General features: G+C 61.9%; 2 protein-coding genes across 2 annotated transcripts; both read right to left on the reverse strand.

Annotated features, from left to right (window-relative positions):
- Nucleotides 1–1,076: 1,076 nt before the first annotated feature.
- GRIN3B (glutamate ionotropic receptor NMDA type subunit 3B) lies at nt 1,077–10,304 on the reverse strand. The gene is made up of 10 exons (XM_037382538.1): nt 10,300–10,304; nt 7,186–7,654; nt 5,197–5,795; nt 3,689–4,739; nt 2,766–2,911; nt 2,465–2,580; nt 2,091–2,242; nt 1,834–1,998; nt 1,560–1,627; nt 1,077–1,444 (listed from the first exon to the last, which is right to left on the reverse strand). The coding sequence occupies exons 1-10, from the start codon at nt 10,302–10,304 to the stop codon at nt 1,114–1,116; spliced, it is 3,102 nt and encodes a 1,033-aa protein (XP_037238435.1). The 3' UTR covers nt 1,077–1,113.
- WDR18 (WD repeat domain 18) lies at nt 10,039–21,581 on the reverse strand. Its single transcript, XM_037385209.1, has 10 exons — nt 21,339–21,581; nt 19,733–19,843; nt 17,855–17,988; nt 17,145–17,286; nt 16,382–16,525; nt 16,091–16,155; nt 15,852–15,976; nt 12,259–12,425; nt 10,914–10,982; nt 10,039–10,627 (listed from the first exon to the last, which is right to left on the reverse strand). Exons 1-10 carry the CDS (start codon nt 21,546–21,548, stop codon nt 10,496–10,498), a joined length of 1,299 nt encoding a protein of 432 aa, XP_037241106.1. The 5' UTR covers nt 21,549–21,581; the 3' UTR covers nt 10,039–10,495.
- Nucleotides 21,582–23,518: the final 1,937 nt, after the last annotated feature.

The raw sequence follows: 23,518 nt of genomic DNA on the forward strand, positions 1-23,518 counted from the left end.
CAAACCAAATGATTTGATGAATGAAGAGTAGAGTTCATTCTATTTAATTAATGTACAAAATGTGTTTGTATATAATAATAAATATTATATCTAACAGCTGCTGTAGTGCTGCTCTGCTGTCCTGCTAGCAGTTGTGCTGGCTTTCCGCTGGAGGTCGAGGGCTGGGGATCCTGCGGCGTGGGTACGGGTGTGAACAGTTGAACACTTGATGCTTTGGGTGCTGCCGTCCTGGGGTGTCCGTCCTGGGGTGCCACCATCCACCCCCTTACAGCTCAGGGGCGGCGGGGGGCCAAGCGCAGGTCCCTGTCCCGGCTGAGCTCGCGGGTGTTGGGCAGCCTCTGTGTGTGAGCGGGGAGGGAAGGTCGCGCTGTGCTGTCGCCCTGGCCCTCGTACGGGCACGTGGTTCCCCCCAGCAGGGCTGTGAGTTCCTGCGTTTCCTCCGCTGTCGAGCCCGCAGGCTTTCCCGCACTGCTTGGACTGGGAGAACTGGGCCAGTGGCGTCCATCTCCCACCGTCTGCCCGAGGAAGGCTCCGTTTCTGCTCTGAGGTGGCTCGGGAGCTCAGCCCCTTTGCTGCCCTGGCGCTGGCTCTCCCAGAGGGCAGTTTGGGTCTTGGCCTGGCAGCACACTGCGGGACACAGGCTACTCACCTTCCTCCTCCTCCTCCTCCTAAGCACAGCTGTCCTGCGGTGGGGCTGAGCTGGGCCTGCGGAGCGGGGAGGGGAAGGGTTACCCCCACCCCAAGCGTTGCTGCATTTAGGATGCGGCTGGAGGAGAAAAGGCAGCCTTTCTTTTTTCTCCATCATCTTTATTTACATGTATTAAAAATGCAGCATGGCTGAAGGGTCTGCCCTGGTTCTCCACCCGCTGCCTCCCCAAAATCAACCCCCTCCCCGAGGTTGCTGGCTGCAGTTTCGTCCCCTGTGTCCCACGGGAGGGAGATGAGGAGCCCCAGGAGCTCCCCGCTCCATCCCGCACCCCACAGGCCCTTCTCCCACCCCTCATCTCTGCTCTGAGCCAAGGGCGTGGGGGTGGGCTGCCCTCCCCGGCTCACTGCCCCCCAGCCCGACCTGGGGTGTTCAGGGGGCTGCCTGCCCTGGCCCCCCACCCCACATCACCTCTCCTCCTGGGGCTCCTCCGACTGGGTGGGCAGCAGGCGGCCGCTCTTTGCCGTGCCCAGCACGGCCACCAGCTCACTCTTCCTCACCAGGGCCACCCGCAGCTGCTCCCGCATCTCCTGGATCTTGTCCTCCAGCTCCCGGAGCTCGCTCTCGCTGGCCGCCCTGCCGGGGGGCCGTGGTGCCCGCCCGTTCCTGGGGTGCCACAGGGACCCCTCACCCTCAGGGGGGGCTTTGTCCAGCTGGAAGCGCACCCGCCGTGCCTCCTTCCGCAGGGTGCTCCAGGGCTGCCCTGCCGCTGGTGCCTGCGGTGGCTGGAGGGTGCACCTGGGGGGGCACAAGGGTTGGCTGCTGCGAGGGCCCCCCATGGCCCCCCCGAGCCGGTGGGTGCCCACGGGGAGGAGGAGGAGGAGGAGGGGGAGAGCTGCAGCCACGGCTGTACCTCTGCGCCGAACTCAGCTGCTGGCTTTTCTGCTCCTCCGTGCCCATGTTCAGCGCCCGGTGGATTTTCTGTGGGGAACAAGGGAAGAGGGAGCTGCGGGGTGATGGTCGGGGGGGTCAGCCGGGGGGGTGAGGGTTCAGGGATTAACTGGGGCATGAGGGGCCAGGGCTGGAGGAGGGCAGAGGTTATGCAAGGGAAGAAGGAGCAGCAGCAGGGGGGTGCAGGGGGGTGGGGGGGGTCTTTCGGGTGCTGAGCCCGTTCCCACCAGCCCCACCTGGCTCGTGTGCAGCCAGTAGTTGAATTTCTTCTTGCGCTTGATGCGGGGCAGGACGAGGCGGTAGAAGACGTGCTCGCCCAGCGAGGTGAGCAGGGAGCCACTGAGCCCGATGCAGAGCAGCACAAAGAGGCCCGAGAAGTGGTAGATGCCCATCTGCAGGGTCTGCAGGGGGAGTGGGGGCATTGGCTGGGCTGGTGGGGGGGGTGTCAGAGACCCAGTGTCCCCCCCCGAGCCAAGGGCCCGGCCGCCTGCACCTCCGTGACGGCGAAGACGCGCTTGCCGCATGGCACCATCTTGTACCACTTGTCGTGCAGGAGGTCGATGAACCCGGCTGACTTGTAGCGGCTGATGAACTTGGAGATGTTGGAGGTCAGCGGCGAGTTCTGGGGGAGGCCAATGCCATAGCCTGGCCCCAGCGGGGGGCAGGGGGGGTGCAAGAGAGACAGCGCTGGGGCCGGGGGGGAGCACAGCCCCCAGCCCCCACCGTGGAGCGGGCACCCTCCCCACCCTGCATGCCCACGGCCCCGGCCAAGCTGCAGCCCAAGCACACACGTGTACACGCACACACGCACACACACACACTCACACACGGACTCCCCCCGCCCCCCTGCAGCCCCCCTCCCCAAACCTTCAATGGCGAAGGGTTTGCCCACAGTGAGCAGTTTGCAGTCGGAGTCGATCGAGACCTCGTAGTCCAGCAGCGACTTGTCCATGATGAAGGCGTTGAGCTTGGGGGGCTCCGTCCTGCACCAACATGGGGGGGGACCCTCAGGGAGGGGGCTGCTCCCCCACTTCCCCAGGGTCCCTCCAACCCGGAACCCCTCCCTGGGGTGGGGGGCAGGAGGGACAGGCTGCAGGGATGGGGCAAAACCTGCCCATGGGGGGTAAAAGGATGGGAGCCCCCCCCCCATGTTGTCCCTGCCGCTCACTTGAGCATGGTGACACCGGCGGGGGTGGTGGGGACGTTGTAGCGTCGCATGTACTCGTGCATCTCGGGGAAGCTCTTCTTGATGTACTCCTCGGCGCTGCTCTCCCACACCGTGCCAAAGCGGAAGCCCTGCGAGGGGTGATGCAGCTGGAAGGAGGCACCAGAGCATCAGTACCCCCAGCAGGAACAGCCCCCAGCTCCCTGGGGACATGTCCCCAAGCCCTCAGCCCCTGCAGGCAGGGGGGGTCTGGGCAGCCCAGGGAGATGCGACAGCTCTCGGGGGTGTCTGGCAAAGACCCCCCACCCCACTCCACCAGGCTCAGCTTGTACCCAGCCCACTTGCCCTGCACCCTGGAGATGAGACCAGGATTAAACACCGAGGTCTGGGAACACAAAGCTTCTGGGAGGGGGTGGGGGGGGTGGGCTGGGAAGACCCCCAACTGCCTTGGGAGGGGCTGTGCTGCACCGGGCTGGGGAGACCTTCCACGCTCATCCCAGCAGGGAAGGTGCAACAAGAAAGGAGGTTGGAGGCAGGTGAGGGCTGGTCTCTTCTCCTCTTCTCCCAAGTGACCAGCGATAAGACAAGAGGAAATGGCCTCAAGTTGTGCCAGGGGAGGTTCAGATTGGATAGCAGGAAAAATTTCTTCGCCAAAAGGGTAGTCAAGCACCAGCACAGGGTGCCTGGGGAGATGGTGGAGTCACCATCCCTGGGGGTATTTAAAAACCACATAGATGCGGTGCTCAGGAACATGGTTTAGTGATGGACTTGGCAGTCCTGGGTTAACAGTTGGACTTTCTGATCTCAAAGGTCTTTTCCAACTTCAGTGATTCCATGATTCGACAAGGACAGACCACCACCACCCATCCCTCCCTGGACCTCAGCCCTGTCTCACCCTATCTGAAGCATCCTGGACATGCTCCTACCTTTGGGTCATGGATGCCCGAGAGCTCCTCAAAGGTCTTATCCCCCACCATGACAGCCGCCAGGTTGGCCGTGTAGCTGGAGAGCACCAGGAGGCAGAAGATGGCCCAGAGGTTCATGAGGAAGCGGCCAGTGCAGCACTTGGGCGTCTTGCTGGACACGGTGCGCCCAAAGAGGATGGCGTAGCAGAGGTTGAGGGCTGAGGAGTAGGAGAAGATCTTCATGCGGTTGCGGCCGTGGGGGGTCATGCCATAGGGGCTCTTCCACTCGTACAGGGTGAGGAAGAGTGCCGTCATGTGCAGGGCCACAAAGATGCCCACCCACATGGTCCAGTGCAAGGGCCACATGAAGGCCCCGATAGGCGACGCTGTGTCCTTGGTCCTCACCAGGATGCCCAGGCTGGTGGAGAAAAAGGGGCTGGTGAAATCGATGACTTTGCTCCGCGCCGAGTTGATGCTGAAGGAGGTGACGGCCATGTGGGCCGTGCCGCTGAGCAGGTCCCCCACCAGCCCCGTCCAGCGCCCATTCTTCCAGGCCCCATATTTCCCATCACCCACAATGTAGAGCTCAAAGTCAAAGGACATGTCCTCAGCCAGCTTCTCCAGCAGGTCGATGCAGTACCCGTAGCAGCACTTCTTGTACACCCGCGGCACCGAGCCGTTGTCGGCACCCAGCTCCTCAAAGAGGGTGTCCAGCACAGCAGAGTCATTGGTGCCGGGGTCCAGGCAGAGCTGCCCAGCCGGGCAGCTCCCATCGTCATCTGCCTCCCTGGTGAAGACGAAGGGGTGCTCCACCAGCGTCACCACCCGCAGCCTCATGCGGGCCCCCCCAGCCCCCTCGCCGGGGCTCTTGCGCTGGCGGTGACTCTGCCACGTGCCCTCCTCCAGCTCCAGCTTGCCGTGCCGCCAGGTGCCCACCGTCACCCAGGTGGGGTCCCCCCGCGAGTCCCGCTGCAGGCTCCAGGCGCGGTACTGCTGCTCCGGCCGCACCAGCGTCGCGTTCTCCACACGCACGGGCCCCGTCCGGCCGTGGAAGGACGTGTTGGCCAGGAACCTGGCAGGAGGGAAGGTGCCACGGCTCCAGCATCCCCGGCTCTTCAGCCGCAGCCGGGGGGAGCGAGGGAGGGGGCTTGGGGCCGGGAGCAGGATGTGCCCAGCTCGGGCACTGACAAGGGCAGGGAGGAGCAGCAGGATCCGGCCCCGCTGCCCTGCAGCTCGCTGTGCTGGCAAGGCCAAGCGTTATTAATATTTATAGAGCAACCGTGCCCGGGCAGCATTAGGGAGATCTGAAGTGACAAGTGTCCCCCTGCGCATCCAGCATAAATCATGTCCCAGGGTGGGGGCAGTGGGCACCAGGGGGGAGCTGAGCCCCACGGCTGCAGCTGCACACGCTGGGGAGCGCGATGGGCACTGAGCCCTGCGCTCCCCCAGCTCTGCCCTTGCTCCACCCCAGGGACGAGGCACGATGGAGCTGGGGCAGGGGGAAGGGGCACCCACAGCACCTCCCTTACCGGGAGAGGAAGAGCCCCGAGGACTCGCCGCGCACCCGGTGCCTGTCATTGCAGTTCACCATCGTCTGCAGCAGAGCCAGGTCAGGGCGGACGCGGGCGGCGCTGGCGATGGCCCGGGACACCAGCTCCACCAGGTCCTGGATGAAGAGCTCCAGCGGCGGCCGGTTGACCTCCCCGTAGGCCAGTAGCCCCAGGGGCAACCCCTCGGTCTGCAGCTCGCCAGCACTGAGTGGGGAGCCCAGCAGCCAGTGAAGCTCCTGCAGCAGCAGCCCCGACTCCTCGGCCGCCTGGAAGATGAGCCGAGCGCGCCGCAGGTCGCAGCCGAGCACCAGCACGGGGCTGGAGAGAGCCCTGAAGCGCTCCCCGTGCTGCCGGAGGTAGTGGGTGGCCCCGGCCTCATCCAGGTAGCCAAGGTCCAGGATGGTGCGGAGGAAGAGCTGGGAGCGGCGGGCCCAGAGGCCGAGGAAGCTGGAGATGTCCCATGGGTGGCAAAGCACCAGGTTGGTCTCTTGCCAGTTGTTGGCCTGCAAGATGCTCACCAGCACATCCACCAGCATCTCCAGCGAGCTCTGCCGGTTCATGTGGAAGTGGAAAGGGCTCTGCCGACACACAGGGGTTGTGGCTGTCCCCTTGCCCTGCTCCTGCCCGTGGGGAGAGCCCAGAGGCAGCACCAGACACAGTCCCCCCCACCCTGGAGCCACCTCACACTCCCTGCCCCATCCCAGCCAGGGTAGATGGTTCCCCCTGCCCCGTGCTGGCCACGCACCCACCCAGGAGCCGGAGGGATGCCCAGGGACCAGAGGGAGAGCACAGGGATGAGACCCCCGTGGGACCCCCGGCTGGGTGGGCACGAGGGTTCACCACCACCCAAGCAGCGTGTCACGCATCCCCTTGCCCACACAAGGGTCTCCCACACTCCCGGCCAGGCGCTGCCCATGCCGCAGCCCAGCCCAGCCCCCAGCAGCCGGAACGCTCCTAGGACATGCTGCAGGCCAGGCAGCAGATGAGCAGCGTGGAGGGCAGCATGGCCTGGGGGCGTCTGCCCGGGTGTCCCCAGGAGAGGCTGGTGGGACGGGGGTGACCACGGTCCTGCCACATGCCAGGAAAGGAGTCCCTCCTGCCCAGGAGCGGCTTGGGGTCAGCGCAGAGAGGCCCAAATGCAAAACGGCCCCACGGGGAGGTGGTCTGTCCCCAGAAGGAACCAGCAGAGGGGAGAGGGACAAATCCAGTCCCAAGGTCACAGGGCTGGGACGGGACTCGGCTCGGCAGGGTTTGTGCTGCAAGACACTGTGCCAGCACACACAGACGTCACTCCCGGGGCAGCGGGGCTGAACCGGGCGGCGCAGGGCACTGCGGGGATCCAGCACCAGGACACGGCCCCGGGAGCGGGAGCTGGGATGGGGCTGGGATAGAGCCGGGCAGGGGGCCAGGAGAGAGATGAGGTGGGGGCTGGGACAGAGCTGAGACGGAGCCAGGCTAGAGCTGGGATGGAGGCTGGAATGGGGGCCAGGAGGGGGCTGGGACAGAGCTGCGGTGGGGACCAGGACAGAGCCAGGATGAGGCCCGGGATGAGGCTGGGATAGACCCGAGAGGGGGTCACGATAGAGCCGGGGTGGAGGTGGGAATGAGGGTTGGATGGGACTGAGATGGGAGCGGGGATGGAGCCAGGACAGAGCCGGGATGGAGCTGGGATGCGGCAAGGATGAGGGGCTGGGATAGAGCCGGGATCGGGATCGGCATAGGAGCCGGGAGGAGGACCCGCGGGACTGGAGCCGGGATGAGGATCGGGATAGGAGCAGGGATGGAGCCCGGACGGGAGCAGGGACGGGAGCACGGGTGGAGCAGGGACGGGAGCAGGGACGGGAGCAGGGACCGGAGCAGGGTCCGGAGCAGGGACGGGAGCAGGGACGGGAGCAGGGACCGGAGCAGGGACCGGAGCAGGGTCGGAGAGCTGCGTCCCGGCGGCGGGTGCCCCGGTGCGGGTGTTACCTGCGCTCGGAAGGGCAGGGGCCCGCGGCTGTCCAGGAGGCTGACGAAGGGGACCTGCAGGGCGGCGGCGAGGAAGTCGAGCTGGAGCAGCTCCCGCCGGGAGCGGGGCAGAGCCAGGACGGCGGCCACGCCGCGCCCCGCCAGCGCCCCGCACAGCCACCGCGCCAGCGAGCCGGGGTCCCGCGCCGCCGGGGCTCCGGCCACCACCTCCAGGCTGAGGTTGTGGGGCAGCGCCGCCCCCCCGGGGCCGGGCGCCCCCCCGGGGCTGCCCCCGGTGCCGCCCCCGGTGCCGGCGGCTCTCAGCAGCGCGGCGCGGAGGCGGGCGGGGGCGGCGGGCGGCAGCAGAGCCCCCAGGCGCACGGCGGGGCCGGCGGGGCCCGGGACGCGGCAGGGATGCGGGTGTCCCCCCGCCGCCCCCAGCGCCGCCGCCAGCAGCCACAGCGCCCGCAGCCCGCCATGCGCCCCCGCTCTGCGCCCCGCCGGGGCGGGCCGGGGGCGGGGGCGGCCCGGGGCGGGCGGGGGCGGGCTGGGGCGGCCCGGCAGCACCCCCCGGTGCGGACCCTCCCGGCGGGCTCCGCAGCCCCCTGTGCGGCCGGTGCGGCCCCCGCAGCCCCAGTGCGCGGTGGGTCACGCCGGGCACGGCCCGCGCAGCCGCCCCGCCCGCCCGACGGGCACTCGCCCCCGCCCCCGCGTGGCGCCCCCCCCACCCCCGCCCCCCCGCAGCAAAGCGGGGTCCCCCCCCCGCCCGGTGCTGCCGTGCGAGGGCTGCGACCGCGGGGTCCCGCCGGGGGGAGCGCTGGGTGCCCCGGCACAGGAGCCCCCGCGGCTCCCGGGTGGTCCGGGCTGCCCTTGGACCACCGTGACCTTCCTCCTCCTCCCCCTCCTCCTCCCCCCGCGGCGCTCCCCACCGCCCGGGCTGGGAGAAGACCCCCAGGCCGGTTGCTGAGCCGGGCCCGGAGCCGGAAACCCCGGAAAAACCGTTTCACACACACACCCCCGCCCCGTTAAAGACCCAGCCAGACCCCTCCATCCCTCCCCACGCAGAGCCCCGGCCTCAAACGGGGGGGGCCTGGGGCCCGTCCCGCTGCGTGGGGAAGGGGCAAACACGCCGCAGCTCGGCAGCCTCCCTCCGCAGGGAGCGCGGGGGCATCCCCCCCCCCTCCAGCAGGGAAACTGAGGCACGGCAGAGCCCAGGGGCTCCGCGCACCGCGAGCGCAAACGGCAGCTCCCGGGGAGGCAGAGAGCCCCTGATAAATTAATAAGGAAAGGAAAGCGAGGAACTGGAGCCAAACAGCAGCTGGCAAAAATATTGATCACTAGACAAATTTAATGAGTCATAGCTAATGAATTCCCCTTGCGGAGATGGGCCCGGGGGTGGGGGGCCATCAGAGCAAATCCTGCCAGGGCACGGGGAGTGCTGGCGGCCCTGAGTCAGGGGGTGCTGGTCCCCCCAGAGCAGGATCCTGACCACAGGGCCCCAGGCAGCCCCTTCCCCCAGGGATAACCGCGGCAGCACAGCACCCACTGCTGCAGGCAGAGGTGGGAGCGGGGGGCAATGGACTCCTGGCATGAAGTAGCCCCCCCAGCCCCCAGCCCCTCCCCTGGTGCGGCACAGGAGGGGGCTCGCAGGGAAGCCCCATCCTCTCTCCTGCTCTGCCCCAACACAAATCCCACTGGGGACAGGGATGACTGGGAGAGAGCATGGGACAACTGGGAGGGCGCGCTGGGCTCTGGGCTTGGCAGGGTGCAAGCTGCCACCCTGCGGGGGGGGGCTGGGGGCTCTCCCCGCAGCTGGGACACGCTCCCACCACAGCCCCCGCCACCAAGCAGCCCCTGGCTTGGGCTGACGGTCCCTAATGCTGCCAATTAACATTGATCCAAACTGTCAGGGGGAAGGTGGGGAGCAAAAGACGAGCGAAACGCTGCTTATTAAGCTAAAAGCATTACCTAAGCAAGCTGGCAGGAGCCTGGTCTGCGCGGATGCTCGTGTTATTAAAGTGCACTTTAAATCAGCTGCGCTTACTTCTGGTGTATTAAACAGGCCGGTGCGGTGGGTGCGCACGGGGATGGCCATGGTCCCGGAGGTCCAGGGCACCCTCCTCCATCCCCGTGGGCCAGGAGGCGAAGCCTCAGTGGGGACATGGAGGGATCCATGGGGCAAAGCCAGCCCAGTAGTGCATCCCAGCCAAGAAATCACTTCCCTGCTGGCAGCCCTGCCGGGGATGCAGTGGTGGGTGATTGAGATCCCTGGCCACCAGCAGGGTGGTTTAAATAAAAAAAAAAAAAAAAAAAAGGCCAAAAAAAAAAAAGCAACACTCAGGCATCTTTCACTATAAAAAACAAATCTTTTATGTAAAAAATAAACCTAAACAAAACCCACAACCCCCGCTGCCATGCTCGTGACAATACAAAAGGCCCATTCCCCAGAACACCGTGAAAACAAAGTAGCTGGATCCAAATATATATAAATCGTCAACTTATGAGACTGGAAATAGCACCTTGCTGGCCCCCCCCACCCCTCCCCGAAGGAGTCAGTCCCACACCCCAAAACCACCACCCACACCCTGAGCCTGGGGACAGCCCCCTGCCTGCTGGACCAGGAGGATGGATGGGGTGGTGTGGGAGTCCCATCTTCAGGCTCGGTACCCCCAGGACCCCCCCACCTGTCCCCAAGCAGCACCGACACCGCCCCTGGGTGCCCCCCAGGAGCAGGAGCTGCTCAGCCCCCACTGTCACAAGAGCAGAACAAGCCCACGGCGGGATCCCAGCTGCAAGGGGTCCGGTGATATCGAGCAGTGTTTCCCAGGGTGGGATGGGCGGGAAGGGGGTCTCCAAAATCCAATCTCAAACCGGTATTAAGAGAAAAACCACTTTTCTGTCTGCACTGCAGGGTCAAGTAATGAAAAGAAACAAAAAAAAGGGCCAAGGGAAGAGCTGGGGAAAGAGCAGGAGCTGCGTCCTGAACCCCTCCCTGGGAGCTGGTGCCGCTCCTCCCGCAGCCGGCCGCTCCGAGTCTGCCCCCGCCAGCACCGAGCAGCGAATCGGGGTGAAAACGGTCCCCGTCTTGTCCCGCACGCAGCAGCCCTGCAGCCCTCGCGCTTGTCTCAGTCCCACGTCATCGAACGGACGCCAGACCAAGCAGGCAAATGCTCCGGCGTGTGCCACGTGCCAGGTGCTGGCGAGGACGCGAGCCAGGCGTGAGCCAGGCGTGTTTGCACGTCTGCGTGTGCAGGTGCCCGAGGGCGGGCTGGTTCTTCCCCAGGAGCTGGGCAGGGAGAGGCAGAGGGGTGCGAGGGCAGGGGGTGCCTCTTCATTTGGCTGGTTTGGTGATGATGCGAGCAGAGAAGTCAAAGAGGTTCTTGTTGATTTTCCGGAGGGTGCTCACCTCCTCTTCCAGCTCGCTCACCTGGATCGTCAGATGCTCCTGGTCTCCCACCAGGTTCTGTGACAGAAAAACACAGCAGAAAAGCGTCAGGCACCCCACTCCGGCAACCAGAGGCAGGTGCTCCCCCAAGAGCAGCAAATCCCAAACCCTTTCATCCTCTCCCTCTTCCATCTCCCGCTCAAAGCACAGCCCCTCCCGCCTACACCGTCAGCAACTTCCAGTGCTCGTTCCACCCGGTCCCCAACTCGCACAGGGCTCCAAGAACCGGTTCAGCTGAAGAGAGGACCCCGCAAGGGGTCTGTACCAGGAGGACACGATTCCCCTGTCTCAGAGCAGCTCTCACCTTTTCCCTTGTTGAGTACATCTGCGCGTACATCTTCTCAGCCTTCTCCAGGTAGCTCTCCCCAGACTCCTGCAGGGACCAGACAGGACTGACTGATACAGAAGACCCAGGCCCTCTCCCAACACCCCTGGGGAGGGCTCTCCACTGGAGCAGGCAAAGAAGCCCAGCCCCATGGGACAAAGCAGACACCTCCAGCGGGACACAGCCCACCCCGTGGCACCAGCAGAGCCTGGCTGGAGCTGCACGCCCTTTCCAAAGGGAAGGCCTGTGTGCAGGACTGGGCACAGACAGGGGTCCCAAAGCAGCCCCCTCGAGAGGGCCTTGGGCAGGGGTCTGCCAAACCTCCCTGCCAGCTCCCCACGGGCAGGGGGAAGCGCTGGGTTTGCCACACCACAGGCTGCTGTCCCCAGCCGTGTGCTGCGAGTGGGGCAGCCTGGACCGACAGCAGGACCGACATTTCCAAAGCAGCTCCTGAGCCGGCCCTGCACCGCTGGCATGTGTCCTCCCCGCCGAGCAGCGGGCAAACAGCCCCTCCTGGACCAGCTGCCACCTCCCCAACACGGAGCTCATCCATCAGCCGTGGCACGACTGTCACTCGCCCGGGGACAGCCACTGACAGAGGCGAGAAGCTCTGCGACCGCCGGCAGAGAGGCCAGGGGAAGGACCAGCGTGGCAGACAGCGAGCCTGTGGTCCTGATGGTGCAGGATAACCCCCTGCCTGGGGACGGCCACGCTGGGACCGAGGGACAGCAGCGGTGGGACAGCAGAGCCTCATGCTGCGGCACAGGGCTGGGAGGACAAATAACTGCGGCAGCCAGGATGGCGTGGGGAGCACGAGGGAGGAGGAATGGGTTTCACCATGCTGGAGAGAGGCGTTCATGGAGGGGGAACAGCCTCTGGCAGAAAGGGGCAAAGACGCCGCGTGGGGGGCTTCTGACAGGAGGCAGGACTTTGGGCAGGGCAGAGCTGCAGAGCTCCAGCGACCTCCAGACCCCCCCGCCACGACTGCACCAGCTGGAGACCTTGGTCCAGAGGTTCTTCTTTCCCAGCCACACATGAGAGGAACAGCCTGCCCGCTCCCTGCCTGCTCCCTGCCCGGCCTGCCCATAAGTCTCCCACCACCCAGCAGTTAACTGGGCACTTCCAGTGCTTTAAAAAGCAGCACTTGGGGAAGTTCAGCACCACGGGGGAAGATCAGAACAGGCCGTGGAGCTGCTGCCTATCAGCAGTGCAGCAGCACAGAGCAGTCACCGCCGCTGCTCTGGCTGGAGGAGAAGTTTCACACCGCCCAGCACAGATCCCCTGCCCGACCTCCATCTCCCCCTCCCCAGCTGGTTCCCAGTACCTGCTGGTGGAGCCCGAGGCGCAGCGTCACTCCCTCGCTCCCCTGCTCGTCGTTGCTCTCGGTGCCGTGGAGGTGTTTGCTGAATTTGGGGAGAGGCACACTGGGCTTCCCATCCGGGTTGAACATGTTGGCTGGGGCCAGCACTATGAAGGCATTTGTAACCGGACCTGGGATGGGACAAGAGGAGGGGACATGTCTGCCTTTCGCCTGGCGCCTCGGCAGAGAGCACGACCTGCGGCGTGGGCAGCTGCCAGGACTCGTGCCTTCCTCCCCGGCACCCGGGAAGAGGCAGAGCCCCTCTCCCTGTCCTTGGCAGTGGGGACGGGGGGGGCTCTGCACCCCGGGGCCAGCAGGCAGCATGGGGAGGAGCAGGGTGGCTCGGCCATCCTCCGCAGAGCCAGTAATCCATCAGCCGCTGCCACTCTTGCAGCTGTCTCCTGCAATGATCTATCACACACTCTCATTTGGCAGAGCTAATGAATGCTTTAATTATTGCATTTACCCACACAGGCTGCTGCTTTCTGTCAGCAGCCCCCTCCACCTCCCCTTTCCAAGCTCGTGCTCGCTATGCAGACTCCCACTGCTGCCCCCCACGCCCCAAACCTCTCCCCATCAGACACAGCGACCCCCCCAGCCCCACGAAGCCCCCCACACTGCCTGCAGCGCACCTCCAGCAGCCAACGGGCTTGTGTGCGAGCAGAACAGCTCGGTCACCACTAATAAATCCCCAGCCATCCATCTCTCCCTGGCTGAACTCGACAGAACGAAGGGAAAGGTTAAAAGGATCCAGATGCACCTGAGCGGAGGCAGGCTGCTGCAGCGCCCGCCCAGTGTCCCTGCCAAAGGCAGCGGGGAAAGGTGCAGGGTGGGGGAGGGCGCCTGGGGGAGGGGTGGGCAGGGGGGCTCGGAGCCACCCGAGGCTTTCAGTCTCTGCAGACCAGACCCAGACGGAGAAAAGCACCTCTGATGCGGTGAGGGCTCCCTCACCATCATCTCCCGCTCCAGACAAACCAGTCTGCTCCAAAGCCTGGATCCCACTGGCAAACCAAACGCTCGGTCCAGCAGCTGCTCTGCCAGCAGTCCCGGGCTGGCCCCAAACCTGCTCTTTGCCAACACTTTGCTGTAACAAACCATTTACTTTACTCTTGTTCCACCCCTAAAGACATTTGCTGCTTCTTATGAAAGTATCCATTAGTGAGATTACCGCTGCTGGTTCACCGACAATTTGAGGAGCAATTTGAAAGGAATGGACAAGAGAGGTATGGACAAGAAAGGCAGAGAGGAGAAAATCTCACGAACTAGCCCGCAGACCCCCAGATCTGATCCCTATCCAGACACAGACCCCACCACATGTTCACGGGCCTTAGTGCAGATCCAAGTCCCACGCAAGCCCACCTTGTCACGATGCCTTGGGCAGCAGACAGTGGGTGACATTTGGCCAGCGTGGGCAGGGGGACTGGAACTCAGCTGGGGGAGAATAACTAACCTGGCTTCCAACACCGGCAGCTGCCAGCAGGACAGACAGGCTGGAGCATCCCCAGGGTGGCCCTGAATGAACGAGCCCTCGGGGATCATTTGTGCCACGCCGTGTTTGCAGAGAAAAGGATGGCGCTTGCGCGACAGGATGGGAACCGAGGCCCGGAGGGATTTGGGGGCAGTGCTGGCAAGAGAACTGGGGAGTGCTGGTTCACAGCTTCATCCCAGAGGTCTGCTTGTCCTCAGAACGGCGCCAGCCATGCTGGGTTACTGAGCAGCCCTGCCTTGCCCAGTACAGCCACAGCTCGTTCCCCAAGAGCAGCAGCCCGATTTCTCAAAGTCCACCCACCTGTCAGTGCTCTGCCACCACTGTCCATCCCCATCAAGGACAAGCAAACCTTGCTGGAGAAGCCCTTGCGTCTGTCCTGCCTGCACAGCTACGCTCCTCTCGAGCCCTGAGCCACAGTCCAGCCCCTCCGATCTATTTGCAGCACCATCATGCGGGGGGGGGGCAGCGGTTTCTGCCTTGCCCCCAGCTACCCGCTCTGCCCTGCAAGCAGAGGGACTTTGCCCTCCTGAGCTCGCCAGGCCGGAGGTTGCTGTCACGTCAGTCATGGCAGAAAAGCCTGTGTCATCTCTGCCTTGGGAAGGGAAAGACTCGGGGAGTGCACCAGAGGGGCGAGCAGGGCAGCAGCAGGGAACAGACCTTGCTGGGAGGCTCACGTCACTGCTTGGACAGGCGGCGAGAAAGGCCATGGGGAGAGAGGGGGACCGGCTGGAGACCAGCACCGCAGGGAACTCGCTGCCCCACTAAGCCGAGGAGAGGCAGCACTGGGGCAGAAGGGCCGCAGAGCTCCCGACGCAGGAAGCCTGCACTCTGTGGGGGGACCCTCCACCTACGTGCGGCTCTCTGGTGGTGGGCTCCCCTGGATGGCAGCTCCCGATCCACAGTACAGCTCCCACCCTGCTCCCAGGCTCAGACTAAGGGCACAGCAGCAGGAGGTGGTGGTGCCGGTGCTAGGGCTGCCAGGGAAGCCAAATCCCGCCTTGCAGGAAGAAGCAAGCCAGCCAAAGCACCCACACCCGATGGCCCCAGCACCCAGTGGCACGGTCAGCCTGGTCCAGCCCCTCATGGAAGAGCCTGGGTCCATCTGCACTCCCCTGCAGCCTCAAGGAGGAGGGTTTTAATGCCTGGCTTGCAGCGAAAGCTTGCCCCCCCACCCCGGTGACTCACACAGCTCAGATTTTATCTGCTTTCACCCTTCTAACGCTAGTGGAGCAAGGCTGGATGGGCGCTGCAGTAGGTCCCCATTAGAAACGGTCCTTGGCAGCAAAAGGGAAGGAAGAAGGGTCTGCAGGCAGCCTGGCTTTCAGCGACTGCCCTGACGCTGAGGCAGCAGCTTGCCCACCTCTGTTCAGAAGCACAGAGGAACAGGGTCTGACTTTCACCACCGTCACCTTCTGGGAGGGTTTAGCAGCACCCGCAGAGCAGCGCCGCCAGCCCCACCAGCGAGAGCGGGGTTAAGAGACTGAAGACTGCCACAGTCATGTAAGAAATCCCCAGCTAGCAGCAGCTCAAACACAACAGGAGGGCTAAATCATCCATTGCTCTGAGGCACCTAATTGCTGATCCGAGCCTGTAAAGGTTTGTTTGCACACTTTATCGGAGCCATTAGACTGAAATCCCAGACGACTGCCTATATCGGATTCACTTCAGGCCTAATGAGCTCACGGGTGCTCGTTGCCGGGGTCACAGAGACAGTCTCTGCTCCACGCTCCTCTTCTCGCAGCCTCCCCAGGCACTGGGGTGCATGTGGGGCAACTGCTCCCTTTGGAAAACAAGGAGGAAGATCCTGGATGTCCTCACTGACAGGGTGAAATCTATGACTCACGGCCTGACAGTGCACAGGGGGTTGTTAACAGACATGGACAAGGTCAAAACATCACTCCAGGCAGCTGAGGCGTCCCTCTGATGCCTCTACCCCTCCTGGAGGTGTGAAGCAAGTAGCAGAGAAATGCCTGAAGTGCCCAGGGCAGTATCAGAACAGCAGAAGTGAGACAGCAGTGGCCTTTGGCAATTGAGGAGGAAAGGATCCCAGAGATAAAGGCATGCCTACCTTTGTGATTCATCGTCTTCAGGCACTGCTTGCTCTGGATGTCCCACAGCCGGACTGTTTCATCGTGTGAGCCGGAAAGCAGCAGGCTGCCATCCGTGGAGACAGACAGACACGTCACCTGGTTCCTGGAATGGGGAAGAGGATGTTTAAACTCAGGATGACCCAAGAACTGACAGAAACTGGTGGGGGTGGGCAGACGGGGGCAATGAAGTGTTTGGCAGGTATGTTTGGTCCCTCACCTGTGTCCTTTGAAGACCTTCCCGTTCTCCCGCTCTGTCTGGAAGGTCCGGTCTCTCTGGACCGGCTGCAGAAATGAAGGAAGGAAGGAAGGGAGTGAGCGGTTAAAATTCAGGAAGACCAAAGCCAGCAGGTTCATCACTGTGTCTGGAGGGGGCAGAGGAGGTACAGGGGAACCCAGGCCCCCCCATGTCCTGGCAGGTCACACCAGTCACATAGGCGGGGAGGTGACAGTGGCTCAGGGTGCCACATCAAGAGCAGCACCAAGCAGATCTGCAGCCCCACGCACTCACCCAGGCACAGAGGTCAACCTGGAAGATGGATCCGTCCATGCCGCCGCAGAACATGTGATACTCTGAGAGGTCAAGAGTCACAGCCATGATCCCCACATCGAAGAGGACAGAAAGCAGGAGCTCCCCGGATGAGATTTCCCAGAGCTGGAGTGAGGGTACAGGAGAATTAGGGACTTAGACATTAATGGCAGGATTGGAAGGACATGCTGCTGCTCGTGTGCTTGCAGTGACAAGCTGGCAGCATGAACCAGCAGCCTCTCCTTGCTGTGGATGGAGAAACAGAACCCAGGACCAGCCTCTTGGTGACTGTGAGACAAGTTTCCCTGGCAGCTCCAAAATGCCCCTTAACCCTCCCACCCCATGCCTGTCCTGCCCCACAGGGCAGCCCCCTCCCTGCAGGGCCCCAGCAGCGGGCTGTGGGCTCCTGGCTTCGTGCTCCAGGCCGCTCTGCTCCCTTCCCTTCGAGGCTAAAGGACATCATCGAGGGGAATGAGAGGAGCTGACCCCAACATTTCCCAGGAGCAGAGGGACTGCAAAGCATGCAGAGGCTCAGCCCGAGGGCAGGTGCAGAGAAACTGCTGGTGTTTGGAGAGGCAAAGCCCATTAGGTCTGGCAGCTCTGAGTCATCACAGAGACAGCCAAGAAATTCAGTCACTGCAACCCTCTGACAGCTTTGCTGCAGCCCAGCAGAAACTCTTTTTTAACCCTGTGGGGCCTGCGCACCGCTGGGAGTCCTGTTTGGTGGGATGGAGCTGAGCCTTACCTTTGCTGTCTGGTCAAGGGAGGCTGTGGCAGCTCGTGCCAAGGGCCCTCCAAAGCCACAGCACAAGTCCGTGATGGGGAGGCTGTGTCGGGACCACACGTGGCGAGGGTCGGGGATCTGGGAGGGCTCTGCCTGCAGCACACTGTAGGGGAGAACAGAGACACGGATTGGCACAGCACATTAGCAAGAGCAACACTGGGGATGCCAGAGCAAAGCAAGCGGCTGTGAGGAGAGCGGGCCAAGGCTCTGCTCCCTCTGGGATGGCTCTCCTGGCTGCAAGGACCAAGCAGGACAGAGAAGCCATCAGCAACCACAGTACACGCAATACCGAGGACGAGGGCCACTGCTGAGCTCCCCATCCCAGAGGGGACAGAGACCTCAGCTGCCATTAGCAGGGAAAGGGCGCAATCTACTCTGTGTCAAGCAGGGAAAAGAAGTCAGAGCCATATGCCACAGATTAGGAAACTCAGATGAGACACCAGGAAAAACCTCTCCAGCAGCGAGGATGACAGCAGTGGAACAGCCACCTAAGGAGGGCACAGACTCATCATCACCAGCAAGCTTTATGAGCAGCTTAGATGCGCAGGCTTAGTTAGAGCTGATTCCGCCTCCAGGAAACGGTGGCTGATCTCTTGTTCTAATATTCCTCACCCAGATGCTCCCTGTCCCCTGTACAAATGGGCCCAGACCTCCCCACCATCCACCGTTACCTGTAAAGGTTCCACACCAGAGCCAGGCAGTCCTTCGCCCCTGAGAGAAAGTGGCTGCTGTCATCAGTAAAGCAGAGGCATGTGAGGTCCTGGTAGTGTCGGTTCAGGATGGCTAGGAGGTTCCCGTTGGAGACCTGGAGCAAGGGAAAGGGTGGGATAATATTAAAGAAAGAAGCCCTGAGCTGCCCCAGAATAAGCCAGCAGCCTGCCCTCATCGGTTGTGGGTGCAGCAGCACCTGCAGCTCTGTCCCCAGCTGGGCGTTGCTGTGCCAGGCGCGAGCAGAGTGGAGAATCCCTGCACTGCGGTGCCGTACAGAGCAGGGTGGTGAGCGGAGGCAGAAAGCAGAGTGAAAAGGGAAGGCTGCATCACCAACGCGAGCCCCTCAGCACCTCATTGACAGCAAATGACACAACCAAGGTGCACCCAGTACAACCACGTATGCTTAGGACCGAAGGTAAATACAGCAGAAGACAGTTTGAAGAGGTCCTGCCCACCTGGAACCTAGTGACGCCAGCGCCACTTCTCCAGTCAACACACAAAAACGCAGTAAAGATTTCCTATTTACCATTAATATGACTTTGATGGCTTCTTCCAACCTCCCACAACAGCTAACGAGATGGCTGCAGAAGTTACGAAAGCCACAGGAGGCTGCGTGCCACCCCAGGGGTTGTTGCACCTCAGCACGGCTGCGTGGCCTCGGGCCAACAAAGGCTTTAGGGTGGACAAGGAGTTCCCTAAACCTAAAGGTTTTCTTGTTAAAAGGCAACGCTGCAGATGGGGAGGGAACTAAGGAGGCAGCGAGGGAAGCCCATATTAAAAGAACAGAATCAACTCCCTCTTGTTTTCTGAGTTACACCTGAAAAATAAAACCAAACTGCAATTCAGAGGAGAACAAGTGGTTTCAACAGAGAAGGCACAAAACTAGGGCTCCTGGGCCCAGCTCCAGCTTCACGGTCGTTTCCACGCAGCCCCCCCAGCGAGCCTGCTCCCGCTGCCAGAAGGACAGTGCCGTCACTCACTCCAGGCAGACGCTCAGAAACGTTTTCACAGGTAGCTGGGGGCAGACAGAAAGGGCCACATTCTGCAGATGAAGCAGAGCAGGGACGAGCTCAGAGCATCACGAGCCAGTAACTCCCACTTGCTGCAGTCTCAGCCCAGCCTTCCTTGTGAGGGCTTTTTTTCCCCCAACAGTGTCACAAGCACGTTTTTAAAAGAAAAACCTGATGAATTAAGATAGAGCCGCCCACATAACAAGGCTCAGGAACATCCCCCAGCACGGAGAGCTTTCCAGGTTAGGCATCTCGGTGTTTAATCCCAGGGCTCAGAACAAGCTTGTTCTTTTATTTGCTTGAAGTGCTTAGATGCAGTGTAATCCCCACGTGAATACACAATTAATTAAAAATAGAAGGACGATGACCAGAGCACGACAGTCTCTGCAGACATCCAGATCACAAGTCACACACAAATATTAGGCTAAAATGTGGAAGAAGTGCTACAGGAAAACTAGGTCCTGTGTTTTTGCTCTGAGGGAGCAACACCTGACCCCTGAGGCATCTGTAGCAGCTTGGAAAGAGAAGGAAAGAACAGACTCAGCAGCACCCAGCACCTCCCACCACAATTTCTTCCCCTCCTGCTTGACAAGCTGCCCCACAGTCTGCACACCCACAGAGGCTACCGAGCAGCTGGCCCCAACCCCTCAAGGCAATGTGGACTCCAGGACAGCTGTAAGGTATGTGACACAGAGAAGCCTTCGCTCCACTGTGGAGGCCGGATAACGTGGATTTACTGGCACCTGAGAGGACAGAGGCACTTGCTGTATTGTGTGGGATGCGAATCTGCACATCCCCGTCGCCCATGCCAGCCGGCAGCCCCCTCACCTCCCACAGGTAGATGCTCTCAGCAACCCCCGCCAAGATGTAGAGCCCATTGGGAGAAGCCGTCAGGCAGGTCACTGGGCCAGGGCATATGATCTTCTGCTGGAGCTGGTCCTGGGGGCAGAAAGAACACAGTGGCCATTCAGTACGGGCCGGAGTACGGGAGGGAGAGACAAACAAGACCTTGGTTCAGTTAAGATTGGCCCGTGGTAGAAGAGGCAGCTCAGGCAGTGTCTGATGCGCTGCAGCTGCCTGTGTTTGAGCCGTGTCCTCAACCCACATCAGCACCGCCGCGGTTTGGAGACTCAATGCCCAAGAGGAAAATGGAGAACACTGGCCACACATGCGAATCGCATCGAATTGCTCTGCATTTTCCTGGTTTTGTTGCAGTTGTTTCATGTTGAGCCCCCCAGGGAAAAGGTAAATTCCCCTCCACCCTCCTCCAAGCACAAAGCTCCAGCACCACGCAGCAGGAGGGGTACTGAAAGGCAAGGGGTCTGGATGCAGTTACACTCCACAGCTAAGGAACCCCAGAGATTCAGCAGACAACAGGCTCAGAAGGTTACAACTAAATAACAGTAACAAAAAATAAAAAAGACGACGACAGGAGCTCCCAGCCTGGGAGAACATGCAGCAGGTCTGAGAGCAGCTCCTCTCAGCTTGGGGGAAGTGGAAAAAGCAGACCCCAAGCTGTGGCAGCGAAGGGGCTGCGTGTGCCAAAACTGACGGGCTGCTCTCTGCAGCAACACTGAGGGGAAAAACAGGGAATGGCAAGATTACAGCTGTATTTGCTACTGCCCTACCCCAGTTTAAACACAAGCGGGGCGCAGCTAGCAGGAGGAAGGAGGAGTACAGCTCTGTAGGGACAGGTGAGGTTTGTCCGGCTGCATTTAGCCTTCCATTTTTTGGCTGGAAGGTGCAGAGAGCAGAGGCGATGGGAGGCTTCAGGTGAGGCGGGTCCCCACCACAGGATGCCCACAACCTCCCGGGCTCTCCCTCGATGGGGACAGTCACCTGCCTGGGCAGCCCTGGGAGCCGTGACGCTCCTTTCCAGCCTCGGGAAGGGGAGCTGGGGTGGGGGGCACAGCTGGGGAGACACCGGCCCAGAGAGGAGCCCAACAGCCGATTCCCCCCGCAGAGAAGACTCTTCCTGGATGTTTCCATGTGATCGGCCAGGACCCTCAGGAAGGGAGCCAGCATTGTGGGATCCATGACCCCCAGGGATTGGGGGCAAGGTGGGGAGGGGGCTGCGGGCAGATCCCCCCAGAGATGGGGGGTTCAGGGGCATCACTGGGGACTCCCTGCAGAGAGAAGGATGTCAAGCATCTGCCTGTGGTGATGGGGGTCGTTACGGAGGGAGGGGAGGCCTAGGGGTCTGACCATAGAGGTGGGGGTCTCTACGGACAAAGGGGCCACGGGGGGGGTGGTCCCTACGGAGAGAGGGGCCGAGGGGGGGGGTCCCTACGGAGAGAGGGGCCCTCACCACAGAGACGGGGAGTCTCCCGAGAGGGGGCCCTGGCGCATCCCCAGAGGGACGAGGGGCCCCTCCGCGGGGCGCGGTGCCGCCCCCCGAGCCGCGGCCTCCCGGGCCCGCCCGCCGCGCCGGTACCTTCCTCTGGAGCTCCCAGACGTTGATGTAGCTCTTGCCGAGCTGGGCCCCCAGCAGGTGCTCGCCGCCCAGCAGCGCCAGCCCTCGCGGCCCACTGTTGCCGCCGCGGTAGCCGGGCAGAGCGGAGCCCGAGTGCAGCTCCCAGACAGAGCAGTTGCAGAGCGGCCCGGCGGCGTCCGACACCAGCGCCACCTCCATGGGCGCCGCCATCTTCGCGGTCCGCCAGGGCCAGAGAGAGCGCGGCGGCCGCCTAGAGCGCCGCCCTCCCCCCGCCCCGTGGCCTGCCGGCGGCCAACCAGGAGCGGCACCGCCGGGGCCGCGCGGCTGCGCGGGGCGGGAGCTGCCGCGGCGCCCGCACGCGGCAGGAAGCTCAGCAGGGCCCGCCCCGGCCCGGCCCGGGATGGGGGACCTGGGAGCCCCCGACCCTTGCGCGCCCCCCTGCCTTGTGAACACCCTATAGGGACCCCATGGGCACCCCCCAGCCCTCTGGGGACCCCATAGCCATATAGAGACCCCATGGACGCCCCCCAACCCTATGGGTACATCATGGGGGGCCCATAGGGACCCCATGGACACCCCTTAGTCCTATGGGCACATCATGGGGACCCCATAGCCCTATAGGGACCACATGGACACCCCCCAGCCCTATGGGTACGTCAGGGGGGCCCCATAGGGACCCCAGGGACACCCCAGAGCCTTGTGGGGACCCTATAGAGACCCCATGGGCACCCCTCGCCCTCTGGGCACCCTGTGGGGACCCCATACAGACCCCATGGACACCCCTTAGTCCTATGGCCATATCATGGGGACCCCATAGCCCTATAGGGACCCCATGAACACCCCCCAGCCTTATGGGTACCTCGGGGGGGGGGGGGGGCATAGGGACCCCAAGGACACCCCAGAGCCTTGTGGGGACCCTATAGAGACCCCATGAGCACCCCCAGCCCTCTGGGCACCCTCTGGGGATCCCATAGCCCCACAGAGACCCCATGGACATCCCTCAACCCTATGGGCACATCATGGGGGCCCTATAGGGACCCCAAGGACACCCCAGAGCCTTGTGGGAACCCTATAGAGACCCCCATGGGCACCCCCCAGCCCTCTGGGCACCCTGTGGGGACCCCATAGCCCCATAGGGACCCCATGGACCCATGACACCCCATAGCCTTGTAGGGATCCCATGGGCACCCCATGGCTCTATAGGCACCCCATGGGCGCCCCATAACCCTACAGGCACCAGGTGGGCACCCCAAGAGCAATGTGGGCACCCCCTGGACACCCCCAGGGACAGAAACCCCCAAACAACACATCTTTTTTTTTTTTTTTTTTTTTTTAATATTTCATCAACTTTACAGGGTTACAATTGTCTTAAATATTCTGAAGTTTAAATACAATCTGTATAATAATGTTATTATAAAATGTAAACTTTCAGTGTTTTTATTTTATTTTATCTTTTTTTTTTTTAATAATAATCAAAAGTTTCAATACCTGAATGTTTGCAAAACTGAAATATTTCACCGGGGGCCTGGGTGCGCCCGAGGCCGCCGCTCTCAGAGGTAGAATGTGGTTTTTATTCTTTTTCTTTTTTTTGTCTTTTGTGGTTTTTTTTCTTTTTCATTTTTTACCTGAGTTAAGATATGCATGCTGGGTAAATGCATCTGCAGCTGTGTCCGTTCCTTTTTTTTCTTTCCAAACCCCAGAGAAACTGATTTAGGCTTTTTTTTTTTTTCTTTTTTTCTTTTTTTTAAATCGATATGCAAAAAGAAAAATAAAGTGGAAGGTAATACGCTCTCAAAAAAAAAAAAAGAGGGGGAGGGAAGAGGAAGGAGGGGGGAATAAAAATAATTAAAAAAAAAAAAAAAACCAACCCAAAACAGTGACTGTACAAATGCAAAAACTCGCTAAGAAAATCTAACGCCCACCCTGGGCACAAGAAACCTCCCCCTGGGATTTCTCCTTGCGGGGAGCTGGGCTGGATCCTAACAGCAGCAGAAGCCGGACGGAGACCCCGTGGCCCCCCCCCAAAAAAAAGACGGGGGTCCACGGAGCCACCAAAGGGCATTTCCAGCTCTGGAGAGGGGGGAAAAAAGGCTGGAGGGGGGTGGGGGTGAGAAAGCTGGAAAAACCCCAAATCCCCTGAGATCGCCACTTCCCCAAGCAAAAAAAAAAAAAGGGGGGGG

This window comes from Falco rusticolus, chromosome 4 (assembly GCF_015220075.1).
Source record: "Falco rusticolus isolate bFalRus1 chromosome 4, bFalRus1.pri, whole genome shotgun sequence".
In the NCBI taxonomy this organism is placed as follows: Eukaryota; Metazoa; Chordata; class Aves; order Falconiformes; family Falconidae; genus Falco; species Falco rusticolus.

Bases quoted from the DNA above. Each gene is read 5' to 3' on its own strand.
- WDR18 (XM_037385209.1), bottom strand. From the start codon at position 21,548: ATGGCGGCGCCCATGGAGGTGGCGCTGGTGTCGGACGCCGCCGGGCCG. The intron at 17,989-19,732 runs GTGAGGGGGCTG...CCCTTGCTCCAG, and splicing joins AGAGCATCTACCTGTGGGAG to GTCTCCAACGGGAACCTCCT. The intron at 10,983-12,258 runs GTACTGGGAACC...TGGTCCCTGCAG, and splicing joins GCCTCGGGCTCCACCAGCAG to GAGTCTGGGGAGAGCTACCT.
- GRIN3B (XM_037382538.1), bottom strand. The intron at 2,581-2,765 runs GTGAGCGGCAGG...ATGTTGGTGCAG, and splicing joins GCCGGTGTCACCATGCTCAA to GACGGAGCCCCCCAAGCTCA. The intron at 2,243-2,464 runs GTTTGGGGAGGG...CGCTGGGGCCAG, and splicing joins CAAACCCTTCGCCATTGAAG to GCTATGGCATTGGCCTCCCC.